The 24,317-nt window shown below is 42.1% G+C and overlaps 1 protein-coding gene across 1 annotated transcript in view; it reads right to left on the minus strand.

Moving 5' to 3' along the window:
* Window positions 1-24,317, minus strand: part of ECPAS (Ecm29 proteasome adaptor and scaffold) — a 305,571-nt gene that overhangs the window by 200,450 nt on the left and 80,804 nt on the right. Inside the window, exons 12-17 of the mRNA XM_068124669.2 lie at window positions 20,180-20,229; window positions 19,936-20,002; window positions 11,778-11,900; window positions 11,383-11,486; window positions 3,002-3,119; window positions 742-822 (exon numbers count right to left, since the gene is read on the minus strand). Of these exons, the coding sequence (XP_067980770.2) occupies window positions 742-822; window positions 3,002-3,119; window positions 11,383-11,486; window positions 11,778-11,900; window positions 19,936-20,002; window positions 20,180-20,229 (543 nt within the window). The remainder of the gene's footprint in view (window positions 1-741; window positions 823-3,001; window positions 3,120-11,382; window positions 11,487-11,777; window positions 11,901-19,935; window positions 20,003-20,179; window positions 20,230-24,317) is intronic.

Consider the following 24,317-nt stretch of genomic DNA (forward strand, 5'->3'; position numbering starts at 1 on the left):
CCTTGTATACCCGACTGTGAAGCCAATCGTCAAATGCACCTGTCCGTACATTTTGCCACGCCACCTGTGATATAATCCTGTTGTTGACTTCTTGCTGCGACAGACAATCAGTGACATGGTTCTTTTCACAAATAAATCACCAAAGTGTAAAATAAACTCACCAGATTGATATACCGAGTTAAGAAAGTAAACCCAAGTCAAGAAAAAAAATATATTCCATATTAAATGCCAAGTCTGTATATTGCCAGGGGAGGTTATTTTGGCTGCTCAAACGTGGTTCCGTTTCAATTCGGCCATTGGCCAAGCACATTGCTCCGGCAAGGCGGGTCTGTGATAGCAGACACCGTCGATGTGACAGCAATTTGCATTACACACTCTGCAATCTTTGGCTTGAACAATTTCTTTACTCCAGTTTTCATTTTGGACCATTCAGCTCCAATGATCAACTTAAGCAAGTGTGTTTTTCAATACCCTTTTTACTTCAACCGTTTTCATTTCAAATAAATTCTGCAGATTGAACGCTTTACAATAATTTTTATGGGTGCTACACAAGCTACAAAAAATACTCACCAGGCAACATGCGTCTCATAAGCCATAGGCCAGAGGCCGAGAACCCTTGCCTCAGGTAAATGAATAAATCAGAAAAGTACTGAATTTAAATCGGATATAATCAAGCCATATTGGTGTGTGGCCAGAACATGTTTGTTTAATAAGGAAATGGGGATGGACACCAGCATTTACCTCTCCATATGCTGCTGGATTAAAGGGTAAAGATGCAGCACCTACAGTCACCCTCATGGAGGACTTCAATCGCTGCTCAGCCTGCAAAAGGAGGAGAAGGAGAAGAAAGAAAGAAAAACGAGAACAATGCGACTGTGTTGCCAATATGCCTCCTCATAGTCCCACAACGGGTACATGCCATCGTTCACTGTCCTAAAAATAAACAAGTTTGATTTAAATCCCTTCAGCTGTTCTCAAGTATCACATTTTTACCCGACATGACAGGTTTCACATCGATCGGTGAGGCAGTTTCAGAGAAGGGATTTTTTAAAATATCGGCTTTCAAACTAATATGGCTGCCATAAGTATATATAAAAATGCACATATAAAAATGTACACTCTGCATATGTAGGGGTAGGGGTAGGGGATCACGTTTGTGAAATTTCATGTTGATCGGATGAGGTTCGTTTTTCTATCCAAGATGGCTGCCAAACCATGTGACCTATGACATCATCATTTTCAAACTATATGCAACAGTGCTGTTAGATGATATTTGTAAAATTTTGCATCGATAGGGTGAGCGGTTTCAAAGATATAATTATTTCATATTTTCCTTCAATCCAATATGGCTACCATACCATGTGACCTATGATGTCATAAATTTTATATTTGGATACAAATGGGTCATAAATCATGTGCATGCAATTTGAGATTTTTAGGATAAGGAATTCGATTAAAACATTTTTGCCTGGTATACCACTTCACCTATGATGTCATCATTATCATGTTTTGTTCCCCATTGGGAGTACTTGGCAATGTGCCAAGTTTCAAATTTTTCCATTCAGCGGTTTCTGAGAAATAATTTTTTAATTAATTCCTTTTAATCCAAGATGGCTGCCATACCACATGACCTATGACATCACAATTATCATAAAAACATTCTGCATGGGTGTCACTCCTATCCTGAACAATTTGTCTCAATTATATGGTTGTTGAGACAAACGAGGTTGAGCCGTACGGACGGACGGACAATCCGAAAGCATTATGCCTCCGGCGACTTCATCGGCGGAGGCATAAGAACATTCAAGTTAAATGTCACAGTCAACTTGCTTATGGATGCTTTGCCTCAAACCCCCCTATAATTAATGTCCTTGTTCATTGGACATCTTGTGGCTTAATCTTGCCATCTTGTGGTTAATCTTGCATCTTGCCATCTTGTGGTTAATCAACCCTGGTGTTGGGCTAGCGGCTAGGGTGCCGGCTTAGGATCCTAGGATCCTGGGTTCGAATCCCGGTCGATCGCTGAATTAACGCCAGGGGGGTTGACTCAGCCTGTCATCCTTCCGAGGTCGGCAAATTGAGTACCAGTTCACTGGTAATTCCCTGTTTGTCGTTAAAGGCGGCAAAAAGGGTTGGCGTCAGGAAGGGCATCCGGCCGTAAAACATTGCTTCAAAAAGGGGACCAAAAAAACAACAACAACCACGGTTCCCGAAAAAGGCCAACCCCCGCTTGCAGGGAAAAATGGCCTCTAAAGGTGGTTATTTATATATTGGAAAACATTGTCGCATCAGAGGCTCGGCTAATGCGGACATTCTGCACCTCTGCACCGGAGGTCCAAAGACCTCACTGAATGACCAAAACGATGTTTGAATTTTCTGCTTTCAGAATCAACTATTTAACAAGTTAATCAATCCATGGATCATTCAAGGATCATTCCCCCAATGATCATTCAAATAAAGCCAAGTTACCTTAAGGATCATTCAAATAATGCTGAGACTAGGGGTTGCTCGCATGTCGGAAGGCAAAAGGCAGGAAGAGGTTTCTTATCATAAAGAGTTTACTTTGAATGTATATGGGGATAAGGATGGTTGAGACACTAATAAATAGACAGAACAAACTAAGCAGCCGTTGACCTTTTTTTGACTTTGACCTAATTTCAAGGTCATGACCTAATTATAGTCGTTTTAACATTTTTCACCATAACTCGACCAAAGTTTGTCTGATCAGAATGAATTTTCCCTCGCTAGATAGGTTAGGGCAAGGCACATTTACGTGGATGATTGGAACGTTTGGCATTTATTTACGCTGAATTTACATCATGTACTGTAATTTACATCATTTCAACCTCTAAGTTGATGGTCAAGGCCATATGGTGGCCTGAACAAAATATGGCCATCATTGGATTGTGGGCCTGGCCAGTCGGTTGATGAAAGACCTGAGCCAGAATTGTTACCTCCAGCCGACGCAAAAATAAAGTTGCCGTTGTTGTATATTACCAACCTTTTCCTTAATGTAAAACACCATATCGGTAAAAGGAGGAAGTTTGCAAGGCAGGTCACCCTCAAGATGAGATTGAGAACGCAGAACCTGTTGAGCTTCAGCACACACCTCTTCCTTGCTGCATCCATAAATACGCACACATAGAAACATACAACTCATTGTTACTGCACTAGCCAGACATGCATCTCATTCATACTGCACTCATAAAATGATATCAGGTTGAGGGGGCAAAGTAGTTTTCTTTGGAGAATTAATGGTTTCATTCATTTGATCCTCCATGACATACTTAAGTGCAGTGGCTGAGAAAACATTCTGGACCTCAAAGATGACATTATTGGATATAATTACAACAAAGATATAATTAATAATCAGACATATCTTGACATGAAGAGACACGAGAAACTGGGTAGCCTGAGATTAAAACGGTCGAAATATAAGCAGAGGTTTTTGGTGTTTTGAAGATAGGGGAGGGTTAAGAGTTTGCTCAACAAACAGAAGAAATGTTTTTGAACACTTCTTGTTTAACTCTTCTCGAGTTGTTTAGGGTCGGATGCACAATCCTTACCCTCCCACTGGGATGTGTTATGGATTGGAGGTCGTTGTGAGGTCTGTGTTGTACAAAACAGCAAGCGAATTGGGAGTTCTCACAGCGATAAAAACATCTGTGGATGCCGCACATGGTGCTGTTACAAAAATGTAGGTGTTACATAAAAAATGGTATCTTGAATATTGTCATTATGGAATAAAACCTGTTTCCCTGTTTCTTTACTTTTTTATATCCTTAAATTTTTTTTAAATCGTCAATATTTGTTTTACTTATAAACTGGCATGGCAGTGGGAAATGAAAAAAGTAGAAAATAATTATACAGTACCAGTGCAATAACGTAAAAGTTCCAAAAAAACTGCTGTGATCATTAAGTGAGTTATTGGTCACAGTTCCATCAAGTATGAGCGACAAGATTGGCATCGTTTATCAAAAACAATTTGTTTTTCTTTTCAAATGTTTAAATGTTTTTAAGTTGACTGTTCATACGAAGCCACATCTTTGTTTGTGTTCAACTTGTGGCTGTGGGCTTGCATCAGTTCTAGCAGGGGCGCAGCAATGCCCTGCACACTATAGATCAGAGCAGGAATTTGTAATTTGTTCAGGATGTCGGCGAGAGTTTAACTATTTTTTATGAAGGACAGTGTGGGATCTTTAATGCCCAACTATTGTTGGCATACAGGGCACCTAGATGAACATCCATCCACGGGATGCTGACCACATCGATGAATCGCCCTGCATGTGAAACACTAGGGTGACCATTTACAGGTGGGCCGAGACTCTATCCCCGGCTAGACAGCTCAGACTTTAGTGTGCATACCCTCTAGGCTATCCTGCCAGCCTGAATCCACCTCTAATATTATCATCATGATCAGTGATTAGAGGAATAAAAGAAACTAGACGGGCCACCTACCAACCGCCGAGCCACTTTATAACTGCAGGCAATTACGACCAGGATCCAATCTGCCCCACTTAGATACAACCCTACTTTCATCGGACATGTGACCCATGCCGTCCTCTTTATAAAACTGAAACCAGAATTGGATTCAAAATACAGTATTTAAAAAAAAGATTGAGGGGTCCTCAGTGTCTTTTGGGTCCTCTGGGTCTTTTGTGTCTTCTTCACAGTCCTCGGGGTATTTTGGGTCCTCAGGGTCTTTTGGGTCCTCGGTGTCCTGTTTGGTGTTTTGTGTCCTCGAAGTATTTTAGATCCTTGGGGTATTTTGGGTCCTCGGGGTAATTTGGGTATTTTGGGGTCTCGGTGGTCTTAAGAGACTTTGGGGTCTTCAAAGATCCAAGTGGTCTCAGCAGTCCAAAGGGTCGAAAGGTATATTCCGATAGTACGTAATTAATACACAGGATGCCACGGAGTTCAAACAGTATGTAATATATATGTATATAAAATAGGCTAATGCTGTATGTCTGTCTGTCACATCCTGAACCATGGAAACACTCCTCGGAGAGAAACAATTATGAAGTAAAAGTTGCTTCAAATTAACCCAAACCAACGGGAAAATTATAATTTTTTTCAATCGGACCAGAAATTGAACCTGATAGGTGTATAAAGAAACAAACCGCTGCTTACAACACTCCCAAATGTTTTTCAAAAAAATATTTGCTGTTAATATGTATGCCGCGATATATTTGCTATAAAGAAATCTGATGATTTTGGAATTTCACAATACTCTATACACATACAGTGTATTTAATAGATAATGCTGTCTGTCTGTTCTCTCCTAAAACATGGGAATGATCCTCTGAGACAATAATGTAAAAGTTGCTTCAAAATTAATCCACACTTCTGGAAAATTTATAATTAAGTAAAGGTTGCTTCAAATTAATCAAAATAGACAGGAAAATTATAATACTGCCTCAATTTTGTGAATAGCAAGGATGAAGTAACGCCGTGCGTTAGACGGCGGAATGGTAGTTGGACCACGAGATTCAACATTCTGCTGCATTCAAAATAGTCAGTTAAACACTCGTATGAAGATTGCCAAGGTTGGTAACGATTGCATCACAGGCCTTTGAGACGGTATGAGCCTCAGTATTCAGGGAGCACTCGGGTATAAAGTGCATTTGTAATCTATCAGAGCGATGTGACTACCATGATCAATGTATTATATTAACAAATAAGCAGTGAACATGTTTTTGCTTCAAACAATACGTAGGTTAATTTTCGGAGTGATAGAGACAGCCGGCGGTTTCCGACTATTTTCTCTTTAAAAACTCAACATGGACCACACCAAATAACCCGTCATTAATAATTATAATGTCTTTGTCTGAGTAATTCGGGGAATCTCGCGACTGCACTGTGAAAAAAACCTCTTATTATTTACTTTTAACAATGTGTATAAAAGCAAGTTGCCGATGCAGGTGCTTCGGGAAACTTCTGAGCCAGCTATGTGACACGTCCTGGCACTCCCTCACAACACATAAATGGTGGTTCGAGCCCCAGAGAGCACAGCACCGGATGCGGTGTGCAATCTGCGAGGACACTGTTGCGATTAAGCCGTTTGCATAGTTATCAACATGGAGAGAAGAAAATGAGGGAGAACTGAAGGGATCCACAATGTGAGGGATGGGAGTGTCAGAGGAGAATGGGGGGCTGGGAAGTGTGTGGGCAGGGGGGGGTACAAATGTGGTGTGAGGGCCAATGGGATGTGAGGGTCTGGGGGCACGGGGTGACGGTCTTCAGAGAGGGGGGGGCGCAGGTTGAGAGTCTGGGGTGGGGGTATGAAGGCTCTGGGAGAAATGGGAAGGTCTGGGAAGGGGTGGGAAGGAGGGTCTGAAAAGGGCGTGTCCCCCCCACCCCGGGTAGGGAATTTTTTTTAAATCAAATTTGGACCAACCATCTGTACTTTAATTGTGCAACATAAACTAAGGTATCAATATAAACCGGGAATGTGCTGCGATATCGTTGCTGTTAAGAAATGTAATTTTTACCGTGTCGCCCACAGGGCAATGCCGTCTAGAACAGCGTTTGTCTATCCATATGTCCCCACAAACGTCCACCAATCAGAGCTGAGGATCTGGTCACATGACAGGGGGACAGCGTTCAGTAACCATTACAGTTCCATATTTTACTAAAATGAAATATAAAAACCTTCTGTGGAATGTTTTGAGGTCCCAGCGGGTGTCGTAAGGTAGGCAGGAGGTTTCAGAAATTCCTCATTACAATTATTGTTTTGAAATGTGATCGACACGGACCTTGCTGCCGAATCCAGAAGTGAACAGAATGATGATGGTTCGCTGGTTTGATAATATGTCAATATAATCGTGATTTAACATTATATTTTGATATATTAATACTATCGTATTAATTTGTGATTGCAATGATGAATGATGCTGTTTGGAAGGAAAATCTAGAGAACGTGCTGTCAATGCCTGACGTTCGACTGAAGATAGCACAGGAATGTGGAATTTATTGTTTCATCGTTTGCCATTCACCGTTTTTTAAACAAAGTCATTCACGAACTGGCTGACCATGAGTGAAGTAAAAAAAAATTGATACTTACATTACTTGGTGCTAACTGATAACTGGTATCCTCACCCAGGTCATACTATCGTCTTCAGCTAAAGTATCAAACAAGCCCGGCTACGCTGTTGTTAGACTATTGGTCTTGTTTCAATCAGCTCAGGGCAATCTTTCAGTCTTTCAATTTTCAATCTTTCAATCAGCTCTTTCAATCAGCTTACAGCTAATTGAATGAATGAATGAATGAATGAATGAATTACAGCTAATTAATATATATTAAATTCTGGCTGCCAGGCTGTCTGTCTGTCCGCAGCATAACTACCCGATAATATCATCTGATCTTGATAAAACTTGGGTGGGAGGTTGATATCATGATATAGTTGTGTCCTGCCTAGAGTGGGCGTATTGTGGCCGTTGTGGGTGGAGACACGCCCAAAAAAGAGGTTTTTTTAGGGGGTAATCGAGTTCAAGCTACATCTTCTCCGAGGGAGTTGGTGGAATCTGACAGGGGTTTCAGTATTTAGTTAGGCCAATGTCATGTGTCTAGCCCCACGGAGCTCGATTTTTCATTTTCGCCCCAAGGTCAAGGTCACAAGTTCACAAAATTTAGAAAAGTCGATTTTTGATGGTTTTATTACATTGTTCGCTTCCTGATAGGGTGACATGTCATACATGATCTTATATTATCACATACATCATGAAATACAAGTTTCCAACAAATTTCAGAATCTTTGACCTTTGAAGGTCACAAAGGTCAAATTTTCAAAGTCGTCAGAATCGAATCGAATTTTCGGTATTGTGTATTACCACGCAGCGCATTGGGGCCCTTTGTAAATAGGCATGTACACCCCGCATGTCGGAGGCCGACACCTGCAACGTGGCCCTCCGACCCCCCAGTCCGGGCCTGTTTCGGTTATAGTCCGTCCTTTGTCATTGAATACCGCTCGCTCATGAACCATCGTCGTCTCCTGACTTGTTTATTGCTTTTTCTCTATCAGTCTAGTTTCTGCCAATCTAACTTCACTCTGCTCTATCAGCCCTCTAAACCTCCCCACTTCCATCAAGATGCACATATTCTTCCAGTAACCCCTCCTGGTTAAACTCCAAAAATCCAGGCTGACTGCACACCTCCACCCTTTTGTTCCACTTTTCTCAAATTTGTGGAATTGTCTTCCTCAGGCTGTTCAATTCCACTCTTCCATCCAGAGTTTCAGGCAGGCCTGGTGTTGGCGTAAGGCCTGGTGTTGGCTTAGCGGTTAGGGTGCCGGCTTGGGATCCTAGGATCCTGGGTTCGAATCCCGGTCGAGTGCTGAATTAACGCCAGGGGGGTTGACTCAGCCTGTCATCCTTCCGAGATCGGCATGCACTCTTCCATCTAGAGTTTCAGGCAGGCCTGGTGTTGGCTTAGTGGTTAGGGTGCCGGCTTGGGATCCTAGGATCCTGGGTTTGAATCCCGGTCGTGCGCTGAATTAACGTCAGGGGGGTTGACTCAGCCTGTCATCCTTCCGAGGTCGGCAAATGAGTACCAGTTCACTGGTAATTCCCTGTGTGTCACAAGAGGCGACTAACAGGGTTGGCGGCAGGAAGGGCATCCGGCCATAAAACATTGCTTCAACAAGCGTTACGCCGAGGTCCCCCGTCGGTGAAGTGATGCGAGTTGACAAAGTGGAAGACGCAAGGCGGCCATCTTGGATTTTAAAGTGGCGACCCAATTTTCAATAGCGTTCTTCCTTATGCGTAGATACACCCACACACAAGATTAGAAGTTAGTAGTTCGTTTATTTTTCAAGATATTTCGCTCACAAGGTTCAGACATATATATGGTGGTGGCCATCTTGGATTTTGACGTGGCGACCCAATTTTCAAGTGTTCTTCCTTATGCCTAGATACACCCACACACCAGATTAGAAGTTGGTACTTCGCTTATTTTTCAAGATATTCCACTCACAAGGTTCAGACATACATGGCGGCGGCCATCTTGGATTTTAAAGTGGCGACCCAATTTTCAAAAGCGTTTTTCCTTATGCCTAGATACACCCACACACCAGATTCGAAATTGGTACTTCGCTTATTTTTCAAGATATTCCGCTCACAAGTTTCAGACATACATGGCGGTGGCCATCTTGGATTTTGACGTGGGTTGCACCCACACACCAAATTAGAATTCGGTCCTTCGCTTACGCATGCACGCACACACGTACTCACGCACGCACACAAACACGGATGGAGGGGAAAACCATAGTCCCACTTTCGCTCCGCGGTGCGACAGGGGACAACAAGAAAGAGCAATCAGAGATTGCAGACCCTGACCAGGATGTGTTTTCAGTGTTTTTTAAAGACTTTTGTGTTAAAAAACAAATATGGCGGCCGAACCACGTGACCGATAACGTCGTCCTTTTTTTTTCTCCACCAATTTATCCCGAGATGATGCTCAAGAAATTTCATCTTGATCGATGAAGTTTTGTATTTGTTGAATTATGACGTCATAATGGAGGCACCGATGACTTCATCATCAACATATGTTATTCCACATGGAGAGTGCTTTACAATGAGCCATATCTCAATTTTTTCTTTGCAGCGCTTTCAGAGATAGAGGTACAATTTTTTTCAGTTTTTCCAAGATAGCAGCCGAACCACGTGACCGATGAAGTAATCTTTTTTTTTTTCCACCAATTTTTCCCGAGATGACGCTCAATAAATTAAAACTTGATCGGATTAAGTTTTGTACTTGTCGAATTATGACGTCATAATGGAGGCACCTATGACATCATCTTTAACAATATTATTCCTCATGGAGAGTTCTTTACAATGAGCCATGTCTCAATTTTTTCTATGCAGCGCTTTCGGAGATATAGAGGTGCAAAGTTTTTCGATTTTTCCAAGATGGCAACCTTTCCAAGTTTTTCCAAGACCACGTGACGTATGACATCCTAATTATCACTAAAAAATTATACAGGTGGAGTTTCACCTATGGTGAAAATTTCCTGTCAATCGGATCAACGGTTGCAGAGAAAATCATATTTATTCTGTGCGGACAAACAAACAAAGACAAACAAACAGACTCAAATGCAATACCCTCTCCTCAGGCGAGGGTAATAATAAACAGAAGTAAAACAATAGGTATGCTTCCTGGAAGGATTGGATCCCTGAGTACAGCCTTCACATCACCCTGCAGCATATAATAACTGTAGCATGAAAAATTGCGAGTTCAAGAAGGAAAAACAAACCAAACAAACTCTGCATTGAAGTTAATCATTACGCATAGATATTAACAAGTGCAACTTGCTGATGCTGTCCATGCACAAACAATCTTCAAACAAATCCCCATGCTTCCCACATAAAGCAAAGGTGAAAGATGGCAAAACATTCTCACAGGAATGACCCAATATCAAATTTTGAGTTCAACATTTTTTTCCCCCATTTTGATCCCTGTGGCCCTAAGTCTCCAACTCCTGAGAAATTAACCAGGGATAAAATCCTAAATATCATTACACATTTCATGCATCTCCCAATATTGATTGCAGATAGAACGTTTCATTGTAAAATGTATAAAAATGTGCCCGTAATTGCATTTATTGGTATTTGACCTTTTGACCCCGCCCGAGGGGGTGGGACCAAAACGATACTGCTCTTTCACCTACTTGCTATGCGTATATCATAACTACCAGTTTGTTGAATTTCTGCCCAACCGTTTAAAAGTAGATTGCGAGACAGACAGACGGACGGATGGAGAGACGGATGGAGCCGATTACAATGTCCCCCGGTTCTTTTTTCTAAAAAGCGTGGGCATAATGAATCGGGTGGTCTAATGAATGCAGTGATAGCGTTGGTAAGAATTTCCCTTTGAAAAAGCATTCAAAACATGGATAGGTTAAATGGCAAATTAAAAGCCCGCTGTAATAAAACAGGGTGGTCGGATGGTCAGACATATGCACGCATTCCTGTCCATGCACACTTGAAGATCTCCACTGAATCCAAGCAATAAACAAATAAATAAATAAATGCCCATAAAAGTACTGCACACTTTAAAGCACCTATACAGCAAGTTAAAAGAAAGTAAAACGTATGCAGATATCAATTAAATACATTTGCATTCTTTTACATAACTGCATGCCCTCAACTGCCCTCCTCACCGACAATTTACCTTACCCAACCTAGTTTGATGTTCTCTGAAATATTACAAACCCTCCAAGATGTGAGCCTGAAATCACTTCCGTGAGCCTTAGATCACTGGTAAAATATTCCAAAAACCTTCATAATGACTGGAAATTTTAATTTTCAAACCATCCCTATAATTAAACACTTATCTTGTTACCAGCTGGAAGGTGAACAAATCACCAGTAAAATGACAAAACTCACATGTCCCCAGCAGCAAGTAACAACAGGTAACGTGATGGAATGTGGTCTGAGGAAAACACACGGCTGGCAAATTTCACGGCCACCTGCCGAGCTTGAGGTTCCGGCTGAGGTAGAGGTCATACAAAGTCAAATTCATGCTACTTTGGGTCGCAAGAGGTCACAATAATGATTTATTGGGTCCCACAAAGCCTAATTTTTAGCATGTTTGGTCACAATAATCTGTTTCATCTTTCCATATTCACGAGTTCATTTTCCAAATTAGTTTACTTCAAAATTTCAGAAGATCAAGCTAATAAAACAAAAACTGGAGTACAGATTATACTTTGAAAAAGAAAAAACTGATATTTTAAAGCATTTAAATAATCCCCAGTCATGCAGGTAAGTCAAACATGTACCTTCTCGATGTAACCCTCGACCAAAGCCTCCATGAGCTTCAGGTCAGCACCTTTCAGGGAGCTATAGGCACCAGCCATTAAAGACAAAGCCTCCTGAATAGCTAACCGGCCATCCGGATCTTCCTATAAAACAGGACACGCAAGCAGGAAACAAGATAATATTAGAAGATGCACAAATGTACATAAAGAAATTAGAATACCCATACAAAATGACTGATGCCTTTATCAAACCCAAAACCTCTTCCTGAATAACTTTAAGGGGCCATAAACATATTATGTATGCAAAAATGGAACTTTAAACCTCTCTGTATAATCCAAATTTTTCTCTTTAGACTCCTTAGGGCTTAGAGCAGTGGTTCCCTAACCCATGGCCACGACCCAAATGAGGGTCTCAAGGGTGTTCCTGAGGGTCGCGGGACGGTCTCAAAAAAAGAAATATTACAGTGTTATAAGGGGATTACTTCACGGGCACAATATGAAGGATTATTGAAATAGTAATTAAAGTAGAATAGTTGTGGATAATATAGCATCTGTTGGGTTTGGAATTCACGTGTTATAATTCACATGTAATTTATGTTTGGAATTTACATGTTATAGTTCATATGTATGGGAAACAGAAATGATGATTGGTTTTGAAGAGTGGGAGGAGCTAAGGAGAGACGGGGTTTTTGGAGGCCTAATGGGCATGCTGTGCTGTGTTGAGATTTCGGATAACACCGTTGACGTTACCATCAAGTACGTTTTGGGGAATTGCTGGAGACAACAGCATCCATATACGCTTAATATAATGATGTTCGAGTCCGTTCACGTCCAATACTCATGCGTCAAGCGGAACAGCGAGGAGCCTGTTGTTAAGTAGCACTCTTATCTGAATGCGATATTATAGATGGCACTGTAATTTTAGCGCTTTGAGCTTAATTATCAAATGCACTGTTTTTATTCGTTAAACGTTTTTATTTAAATAAAAAATGTTTGATTTTTATACATTCATAACTGTTCCAGATGCGTTTTATCACTGGAGTTTATTTTATTATATTCTGTTGCCAAAATTTCTTTTTTATTCTGAATCATTCAAGAATGTTCTAGAAAACCAATTTTTTGCACATAAGAAATTCGATTTTCACATGTGTCGACAGTTCACAATCTGACAGTCATGCTTTCACTTGTTTAGTGAATGCTGAGATCTAGTTACTACAAACAAAGTAAGTATTGCCTGCATCTAACTTGTCTTTATTTACGTGTGGTTTTTGATGAATGTGACTGTGTGTGGAGTCGAATAATATAATAATTAATAATAATTAACTTTACAATTGGTTATTTTAAACTTTTTGAACAATTTCCAATGTTTTCTAAAAATGTTATAATTTATAACTCTTTTCATTCCAGGTCTAATCTTTAACTGGAAAAATGGCCCAACGCAAAACACAACTGCTGTATAAGCCTGCGTTTTTGAAATATGGCTTCACCGAGATGAGAGAAAAATCTGGGAATGTCCGACCTCAGTGTGTTCAGTGCCTGCAAGTCCTCACCAATGAATCTATGAAGGAAAACAAATTGAAGTGTCATTTGCATTCAGTTCATCCAAACTTTGTCGAAAAGCCACTGAGTTACTGGAAAGACAAAGAGGAACAGGTAAAACGAAGTCGGATTGATGCTCCCTCGAGTTCAGCCTTTTCTCTGGAGCAAGCTTCCTTGGCGTCCTTTGAAGTGGCGTGGTATATTGCAAATGCAAAAAGCCCCATAACATTGGAGAGGAGCTGGTGAGGCCAGCAGCAGTGGCAATGGTGAAAACTGTTTGCGGAGCAGATGTTGCCAAGAAGATTGAATCGGTACCACTTTCTGACAATAGCATCAAACGTCGAATTGATCTCATTGCGGATGATATTTTGGCTCAACTGATTGTGTACTGAAAAAGCAGAACATTTTAGTTGCAGACGGATGAATCAGTAGACATTGCAGGTGACGCTCAACTTATGGTTTTTGTAAGGTACAGAGGAGAAGACGACATTCTGGAAGAATTTCTTTCCTGCAATGCCCTGTCAAGTACCACCACTGGAGAAGACATCTTTAATATGATGATCAATTTTTTCAAGAAACATGATCTAGACTGGTTGAATTGTTTGGCTGTGTCCACTGACGCAGCTCCATCTATGATGGGAAGTCGTTTGGGTTTTGTTACTCGTGTTAAAGCAGAAAACCCTGATATCATAATTCACTGTTTATTACATCGGGAAAACCTTGCCACTCAATGTTTGCAACCGGACCTCCATGTAGTTCTCAATAATGCTATCCAAATTGTTAATTTTGTGAAGGCCAGGGCTTTAAACTCACGTATTTTCCATAAAATGTGTGAAGAGATAGGATCACATCACCAGGTCTTGCTGTTCCACTCTGATGTTCGTTGGCTCTCTCGAGGGAAGATTATCGGAAGAGTTATTGAACTAAAAACGTAAATTGAATTTTTTTTTACGTGAGAAGAGACATGCACTGGCAGACTGCTTTAAAGATGCTGCTTGGCTGGCAAAGCTTGCCTATTTGGGTGACACCTTCATGCACCTGAATGAACAGAATTCAGACATGCAGGGCTGTAATCATACCATGGTGGACATAGGTGAAAAAATTGCCTCATTCAAGAAAAAGCTTGCTCTTTGGAGAGAAAAACTGGCTAAAGGAAAAACGGCTGCCTTTCCAGAACTGAGTGCTGTGCTGGAAGATGCTTCAGAAATATCCCTTGTTGACATCAAAAGTATTTTCGAAGATCATCTGAAGAACCTTCAGGAAGAAATGGACAGGTATTTTCCAGAAAACGTCGACTTCAAGAAGCATAGTTGGATCAGAAATGTGTTCAATGTGGACGTCAGTGAAGTCGAAGATATTCCGGGATTTCAAGAATAACTTATAGAACTCCAGGAAAATCAAGTGCAGAAGCAACGCTTTGAAAAGCTCCCGTATTCGAAATTTTGGACACAACTTGAGGATAAGCCCATTCCGACTTGGGAGGCTGAAACAGCTCTTCTCCCTTTTCCAGCAATATATCTGTGTGAACAAGGATTTTCAGGTTTTGTTACAATCAAGACTAAAGCAAGGAACCACGTGGATCCTCAGCATGACTTGTGCTCTGTCCATCAACATAAAACCAAACTTAGAGGAGCTAACCCACAAAATGAAGCAATATTACGGTAGCCACTGAGAAAATCTTTGATTGTGTAATAAAGTCTCATTTTCATGTAAATTTGTTTTTCATTTTGCCCAATTAAAAACTCTTTGAAAATCATTATGTGTTGGTAATTAATTCAATAAAACTATATGAATAAACACAATGTATCTAAATGATAGGTCATTAACACTACTGCTGTATATGGTCATCTACGATATCCTACCAGCCCTCTGATTGCCTTTCCTTGAGGATGCTAAAGAGCTTGTGGTACCTTGTAAATGAGTAATCCTTCGTATAAATCATGACCTGCCCAAATTGGAGGTTGAAAGAGGTGACAGTAAGGGAGGCATTAAAAGAGAGGCTGAGTAGGGTCAAGGATGATGTGGTTGAGCTTGAAAGTGGTTGGATGTCAATGAAAGCTAGTCTGTTGGGAGCCGTTGGTGAGGTATGTGGATGGACAAAAGGACCACCGAGGCACTCGGAAACATGGTGGTGGGATGATGAAGTTGGAAAGAGGATTGACGAGAAGAGGAAGAAGTTCAAGGAGTGGCAGAAGGCGAAGGGAACGGGCGCAGAAACAGCAGAGCATGAAAGTTATAAGGCAGCCAGGAAGGCTGCAAAGAAAGAGGTAGCAAAGGCGCAGGAGGCATGTAGGAAAATGTTCGGAGAACGCTTGGATTCGGAAGAGGGTCAGAGAGCGGTATTCAGGATTGCAAAGCAGATAGCGAAAGAGAGGTGTGATGTGATGGGGGTGAGCTGCTTGAAGGATGAAGTGGGACAAATCGTTGTCGACCCAGATGGAATTAAAGGAAGATGGAAAAGATATATGGAAATGCTGTTGAATACTGAGAATGAATGGGATGGCAACATAGAGAGTAATCCAGTTTTAGGACCGGCAGAGAAGATAACTGAGAAGGAAGTTGAGGAAGTGATAAAAGCAATGAAGGGTAGAAAACCGGGAGGGCCGACGGGAGTTGTGGGAGATATGTTGAAGGCAGCAGGAAGTTGGGGTGTGAAGAGAATGACAGAGATCTGTAATCTGGTGGTGAAAGAAGGCCGCATTCCAGTGGATTGGGAACTGAGTACCCTCATCCCTCTATACAAGGGGAAAGGTGACCCTCTGGAGTGTGGCTCGTACCGAGCGATAAAGTTATTGGAGCATGGAATGAAGGTATTGGAAAGGGTGTTGGAGAGGAGGATAAGGAAGAAAGTGAAGATCGACGAAATGCAGCTTGGATTTATGCCAGGAAGAGGAACGACAGACGCGCTTTTCATTGTGAGGCAGTTGCAGGAGAAGTACATGGAGAAGAGGAAGAAGTTGTTTCTTGGGTTTGTTGATCTGGAGAAAGCATTCGATCGGGTTCCACGCAAAGTATTGACATGGGCATTGAGGAAGTTAGGAGTGGAGGAATGGTTGATCAGAGTAGTGATGGCAATGTACAACAGAGCGCGCACAGCTGTAAGGACGAAGGACGGGAACAGTGGTGAGTTTGAGGTGAAGGTGGGAGTGCATCAGGGGTCGGTACTAAGTCCACTACTATTTGTAGCTGTGATGGAGGTGCTGGCTCAGAACGTAAAGGAGGGTTTACCGTGGGAGTTGTTGTATGCAGATGATCTGGTGTTGATTGCGGAAAGTATGGATGGACTGAAGGAAAAGATGAACACGTGGAAGGAATGTATGGAGACAAAAGGTCTGAAGGTGAATATCGGAAAGACGAAGGTGATGGCAAGTGGTAAAGCATGTGGTGAGGTGGAAAGAACTGGGAAGTGGCCCTGTGCTGTGTGTAGGAAGGGTGTCGGAGTGAACTCCATTCAGTGTACAATGTGCGCTGAGTGGGTTCATCAAAAATGTAGTGGTCTGAGAGGGTCATTAACCAGTGTGGCAGCTACATTCAAATGTAAGGTGTGCACAGAGGGAGCTGCAGATGGAGGAAATGTTGAGTTGGATCTTGGAGACGGTGTGAAGCTGGAAGGTGTGAAAACATTTTGCTACCTCGGAGACATGCTGAATGGAGAAGGTGGATCAGACTCGGCAACGGTTGCTCGAGTGAGATGTGCATGGAAGAAGTTTCGGGAATTGAGTGGCGTGCTGATGATGAGGGGAGTGTCGTTGAAGCTGAAGGGAAAGGTGTATGCTGCATGTGTGAGAAGTGTTATGATTTATGGGAGCGAGACATGGGTAATAAACGTAGAGCAGCAACGAAGGTTGGAAAGGGTGGAAATGCGAATGGTTCGACGGATGTGCGGAGTATCGTTGAGAGAGAGGAAGACAAATGATGAATTGCGAAAGATGATGGGAATAGAGCCTGTGATTGATGCTGTGAAGAGGAACAGGTTGAGATGGTTTGGTCATGTGTTGAGGAAGGATGAAAGTGACTGGTTGAGAAGAGTGATGGAAATGAATGTAGAAGGAAGTAGAAGACGGGGAAGACCGAGAAAGACTTGGCTAAAGATGGTGGAAGAAGAAATGCGGGCAAGGGGGTTAACAAGGAGAGATGCAGAAAATAGGGCAAAATGGAGAAGATTGTCATGGGGACCACAAGGCTAACCCCCGCTCTAGCAGGGAAAATGGCCTTTAAAATGCATGTTGTATTAACACTGCATGTACAGCGTTTAGGGTCGCCAGACCAGGACAAGATTGTATTCAGGGTCGCCACCAAAAAAGTTTGGGAACCACTGGCTTAGAGGGATGCTCCATCCTCCTGATACATCCTCCTTCAAGCTGCTGGAGAGTATGAGATGCCCTGCTGGGCCAATTCGTGATTTAAACACACTGAGATTTGAAATAGAGCACAATATCTTTGGCTGATTTTTACTGCCTGCCAAAAGGGTTTTGATCTTTTTCTGTCTGAAAAAACATGCTCATGATGTCCTGAGTCTCTTGAAAGAATGGTGCAGTGGTGGTGCACTTACCTTTGAGCTCTCTAGCATGGGTGCGATACCTGAACAGACTAAAAACTTGGAATGGTGCTTCATAAGCAGGGTGTTGCATCACAAAGTGTGCCGTCACTTGGATGAACGTTAAGCTGGGTGTCTCATGTGCTTACATAAGCTGGTTGCAATAAGTATCCTCCCATTGTCCTTCGTGACGTGTAGGTGAGTTACTGCTGGTATCCTGACCAAATTCCAAAAAATATTATTGCCTTTAACTATAAGGGGTTGGCAACTTAGTGGCACAAAGCAATGATGCTTCTAGCACCACACACTGCACATGAGAGAAGACACACATGACATCATACAAGTGTACTGTGAGAATATGTAAATGGATATGTTTAAAAAAAATTACTTTACATGAATGAAAATTTTTATGATAAGCAATCATTATGCACAAAAAATAACAATGGGGAAGCTACATGACAAAAGTTGAAAGATGCATCAAACAGTCAAAATACCGATAAATGTCACACCAACATTTGTGATGCATTTGGCTGTTATTCAATGACATTCTAAGCAATCAGTTTCCAAAACACATTTTATCACTGCAGCAAACCTGACGTGCCACCGTGCCAGGGGATTTGCTTTTCATATTTTCTCGCAATATGCAAATCTGATCAAAGTCAATTTATTTTTCATCTTTGGTGATACAGTATTTAAAATTCTAAAGTCTGCAGAGTACACAAACACAAACTTTGGCAACACTCACAATTACAAAAGTCATTCAGTGTGGCTGAGCACAAGCTGTAGTTATAGTGATATTGGCAGGTCAGAAAATGAGCCTAAAGCCTAATATTACAAACACTTTCAGAGTACCCGGCATATGGAAGATCTTGTTCCAAGTGTGCAACACGTTATTCCGACACATCCCTTTATTTGGGTGGGGTATAGGCAGCAGACCGCTGCCTCAATCGCTCAGTAAAACAAAAAATAACCTCAGCTCCTTACATGAAGCAAAAAAACATATGTACTTCATATGTGCATGTATAATACATTGTGGTTATACAGCTTGGATAATTCAAAATGCACTGGTAACAAGCTGATACCAGAGGTCTGAAGCCGAAGAACTGAAGCCTGAGGCCTATGTGTATTGTCACCTTCAAAAGGCCCATGACGCCTATCGGTTCCAACCTTTCAATATTTGATGATCCTTTCAACAAACACTCTGGTTGCTTCACACTGAATGGAAAGCTTATAGGGAGGGCATGGTAATTGTGAATATGACACTGCTGAAGAGACTTACCATAGCTCCAAAATGGCAGAAGTATGATTTTGTTCAGGTTACATTTGTGGGTGGTGTCAGGCCAGCTGTCCAACATTTGCTCCATTATATATAGAAGATGCATACCTTTGAAAAACAATGCGTGCAAATTTATCCAGGTTTCTAAACCTGTTTAACCTCCCCAATTCTTCCATTCCTTTATCAACCAATCTCCAAACCTGGATTGGGACACAGAAGGAGGCCTTTTGGCTGATCATGCCTGTGCTTCATCCACAACCTGTCAATTCAACCTTATTACTCTTTAACATCAAATTGTTCCAACCTTCTTACGGGATTGGGTGGGAGGAACATTTCGGGCCCAAGACTTTCTGGAATCGACCAGCAAAGTCCGGCATTCGACTGGCAAAATTTGGAATTTGTTCAAGGCACTGGCGAAAATTTTCCTACTCTTCATTAAAAACACTACGGAACCTTTAATGGCAACCAACGCCCTACCTCACCTCCTCACCTCCTCCCCTCCCCATGCTGTAAGATGGGAACACCAAATTTTAATTTCACAATGCCCTAAAAATTGTGAAACCAGTCGGCATGATGACAGCATATATGGGGGAAGAGATGCATTGGGGTTGGGGATAGATGGGGTGGGGGACACTGATGTGCATGCTGGTGCCTTTTAGAATCCTTTTCAAACTATTCAAAATGATTCTGGTAGATCAGTCAACAGGCAGAGCCTCTGCTCAAAACAGGCAATACAGTTTTTATTTGTACAAAAGCCAAAGTGCTCAATCATTTTCTCACTCTTCACAATAATTATGAGTAGGGAGATTGACACAGACAAAACATACCTTGCACAGAGCTTCCATGAATTGCTGCGTCAGGCCAATGTCTCGACTAAATAGCTGAGGAGCTCGACTTCAGAGGTTGTGGGTGGTGAGAAAGAGGGGGAAGGAAATGTTTTCAGAAGAGTTATGCATCTCAACACTGTAAAAGGGCAAGGAAAGGAAAAGGGCAAGGAAAGGAAAAGGGCAAGGAAAGGAAAAGGGCAAGGAAAGGAAAAGGGCAAGGAAAGGAAAAGGACATGATACTCACAGGGCTAGTTTCCCAATGGCAGAATAGGCATGATTCCTCAGCCGAGGATCCTACAGAGCAGACACAAACACACGTCTGCAACAACTGCATATACACATTGCTAAGCTTTATAGGATGAGCTACATATACACATTGCTAAGCAAAAAACAATATATTTTTCAAGTACAGGCAACGAGATATCTTCTATACTCTCTGATGCAGCATCATATATATTGTTCAAAAGTGCCCAGAACAGAGAAAAAGAAAACAAAACTTTTAAATGTCATGTGGAGAAATGCATAGAAGGGAAGGAACAGAACGGAGAAATATTCATGGGGGGAAGCACATTGACTTTAGAGGTGATGGGATTAGTATTTTTTTTATTTTTTTTTTACATGTGTACACAAATATTAGACAAACACATGCACACATCATATACATACATACATATACACACACTGTGTATATATATATATATATATATATATATATATATATATATATATATACGACATGACCAAAAGTATGCGGACACCCCTTCTAATTAGTGGATTCGGCTGTTTCAGCCACACCCATTGCTGACAGGTATATATAATCAAGTACACAGCCACGCAATCTCTATGGACAAACATTGGCAGTGGAATGGGCCATATAGAAGAGCTGAGTGACTTTCAACGTGGCACTGTCATAGGATGCCACCTTTACAACAAGTCAGTTCAACAAATTTCTACCCAGCTCGAGCTGCCCCGGTAAACTAAGTGCTGTTATTGTGAAGTGGAAACGTCTAGGAGCAACAACAGCTCAGCCGCCAAGTGGTGGGCCACACAAGCTCACAGAACGCAACCGCCAAGTGCTGAAGCGCGTAGTGCATAAAAATCGTCTGTCATTGGTTGCAACACACACTACCGAGTTCCAAACTGCCTCTGGAAGCAATGTCAGCACAACAACTGTTCATCGGGAGCTTCATGAAATGGGTTTCCATGGCCGAGCGGCCACACACAAGCCTAAGATCACCAGGTGCAATTCCAAGCGTCGAGTGGAGTGGTGTAAAGCTCGCCGCCATTTGACTCTGGAGCAGTGGAAACGCATTCTCTGGAGTGATGAATCACGCTTCACCATCTGGCAGTCCGACGGACTAATCTGAGTTTGGCGGATGCCAGGAGAACGCAACCTGCCCAAATGCATAGTGCCAACTGTAAAGTCTGGTGGTGGAGGAAAAATGGTTCGGGGCTGTTTTTCATGGTTCGCGATAGGCCCCTCAGTTCCAGTGAAGGGAAATCTTAACGCTACAGCACACAATGACATTCTAGAATCTAGATGATTATGTGCTTCCAACTTTGTGGCAACAGTTTAGGGAAGGCCCTTTCCTGTTTCAGCATGACAATGCCCCTGTGCACAAAGCGAGGTCCATACAGAAATGGTTTGTCGAGATCGGTGTAGAAGAACTTGACTGGCCTGCACAGAGCCCTGAGCTAAACCCCATCGAACACCTTTGGGATGAATTGGAACGCCAACTGCGAGCCAGGCCTAATCGCCAAACATCAGTGCCCGACCTCACAAATGCTCTTGTGGCTGAATGGAAGCAAATCCCCACAGCAAAGTTCCAACATCCAGTGGAAAGCCTTCCCAGAAGAGTGGAGGCTGTTATAGCAGCAAAAGGGGGGACCAACTCCATATTAATGCCCATGATTTTGGAATGCGCATGATCATAATGCCCATGATTACACACACACACACACACACACACACACACACACACACACACACACACACACACACACACACACACACACACACACACACACACACACACACACACACCTCTTCTTCCTTTGAGACACCTGGGAGGGCTCCGTTCTACTTTCTGAAACCCATATATGGAGATAACAACCAACGGAAGAGATTTCCAAGATAGAAAAACAGGATAGATGAATAAACATAATCAAAGATAAAGGTCTTGTCCCATCAAACCAGTTGCATTCCCATTTTATTTCAAAGTTAATTATCAGTACTTAACACAATCTCTTAACCCTTTTCATAAATTGCATTTAATTTACTCTTTCAAGATTATACATACCACTTATTGAACTTGCACTTACATGGAACATTCAAAAAGTTTAACAAACAAGATACTCACAAGAGTTAAAGAAATGCAAAAAAAAACTGCAGGTGAATAGAATATCAGAGAGTGTGCTAGTACTCTCGATGTAGGGATGGCATGGGAAAAAAAATGTTGGTGGCATTCGCTACAAACAAAACTAAAGTTGGAGTATCTTCTTTAAAAAGTATGATTAGATTTTGGGGGTCACTCATTGTGAATAACTCTCAGCACAAACAAAGCTAATGGAGATCTTACACAACATACCGTGGCAGTGTATAATCAGCAGAGGTCAACAGGCCTGATGTATTAGGCCCCCAAGAAAACCAAAATGGTGCCCATATCATTTTGTCATGGTATTATGAGGGGTGTATTAAAGCGACAGATGGGAGTGTTGTCCGGAAGCTGTTCGACCAATGGGTGCACATTTCAAAAATCGACCAAAAAGAACCCCAACAACAAAAACAACAACAACAACGCAAAGCTCTTGTCGACATGCAAAAAAGTGCTATTTTTGTACAATGGTAAAACATACGCATCTGAAAAACAAAAAATAAAAGCTGACTTTCTGTACTCTTGCCTCATATTAATCTTTTGATCTCACCCAAATTTCTGGAGTATTGTTACGTTTGTAGGGGGTAGGGATACCTTAGTCCAGGTAGATTGTATAGATTAGTGTGCTCCGACTGTTGTGAGGAAGAAGAAACCTCGATGTATCATAAGTAGGGAATTTGTGTAGACCGGATGTCGGGTAAGCTTGGATCTTCGTCCCCATCAGAGGGGTGGGGCTTATTAATTAGTGAGGGATTATGGGTAATTAATTCCCTGTTTGTAATTGCCTCTGTAATCTTTTCCTATGTTCCTTATGAGACCGCACTACAGACACCGAGTAAAAAATCGCCCATTAAGCACACTAATTAAAAACCAACCGGAAACCAGGAGTGAAGCACTACTGTGGATAACACCGACTTGGTGAGCGCAGAGGACAGGCAGGTTCGTGAGGCCAGACCTAGAAGAGCGGTGATTGGTCAGGGATTTGATGGGCACAGAGACTGGTAAGATGGGACTATGGGATTGGTGAAGCAGGCACGGATGACGTCAGAGCCACGCATACAAAAGACTTGGAACGGTGGACATCTTCTCTTCTTGTTTCTTCTGATTCTGGATTTCATAGCAAATGGTCGCATTTTGGTCTCTCTCGGCATCGACATTCTCTCTTTCAGCATTGATGTCCTCTTGGTTCTTCTTGTTTTGCAACTGGTGGTGAACGGTCGCAGTGTACAGTTGCACATTCATCACGAACGGCAGTGTTCCGAGATCTTGCTAGTTCTCGTGAGGACATCTTGCTAGTGGTCGTGAGGAGAAAGAGCCGCAGACCGAGAGCTGCGGTTTCCCACGCGAGGACGACGAAATAAGCGCAGCTGGAAGAACGAACTGTACACGGAGGCCTGGTTTTTCCTGCCCACACGCTGCGTGCCAACGAACGTGCGTTTCCTGCCAAGGCCTCCGATGATCTTTGACGATTCCTGACGAGATACACCAGCCGATTTGAGCTAAGTGCTCACTAAATAACACATTTATTTTCAATTATTTTATCCTTTGTCTGTATTCGGGTCTGTATGGGAGCGCTCCATTAAGGAATTAAGTTTATCTGGCATTTTCATGCCCTGGTAATCTCCCGATTTCATGATGCCATGCACACATTCAAGGCCAGAGGCAGCACATCAACCCCAAAACATCAATGAACCTCCTCCATGTTTGACTGTAGGGAAGGTGTTCTTTTCTTTGAAGGCTTCATTTTGTTTTCTGTAAACATAGAGATGATGTGCTTTACTAAAAAGCTCTAATTTGGTCTCATATGTCCACAGGACATTCTCCCAGAAGGATCTTGGCTTGTTCAGGTATGTTTTCGCAAACCGGCATTTCTTTCATTAAACCTGTTCATTTGTACATTTTAAATCCGTCTCGGTTTGAGTTAATTTGTCCAGGTGTGAGGACGTTGGGTGGAGGCCGTCCGGGTAGGTTCGTCATCCCCCCTTTCCCATGCGTATAACGAATACT

The sequence above is a fragment of the Myxine glutinosa genome, chromosome 1, assembly GCF_964187855.1.
Source record: "Myxine glutinosa chromosome 1, kmMyxGlut1.1, whole genome shotgun sequence".
Lineage (NCBI taxonomy): Eukaryota > Metazoa > Chordata > Myxini > Myxiniformes > Myxinidae > Myxine > Myxine glutinosa.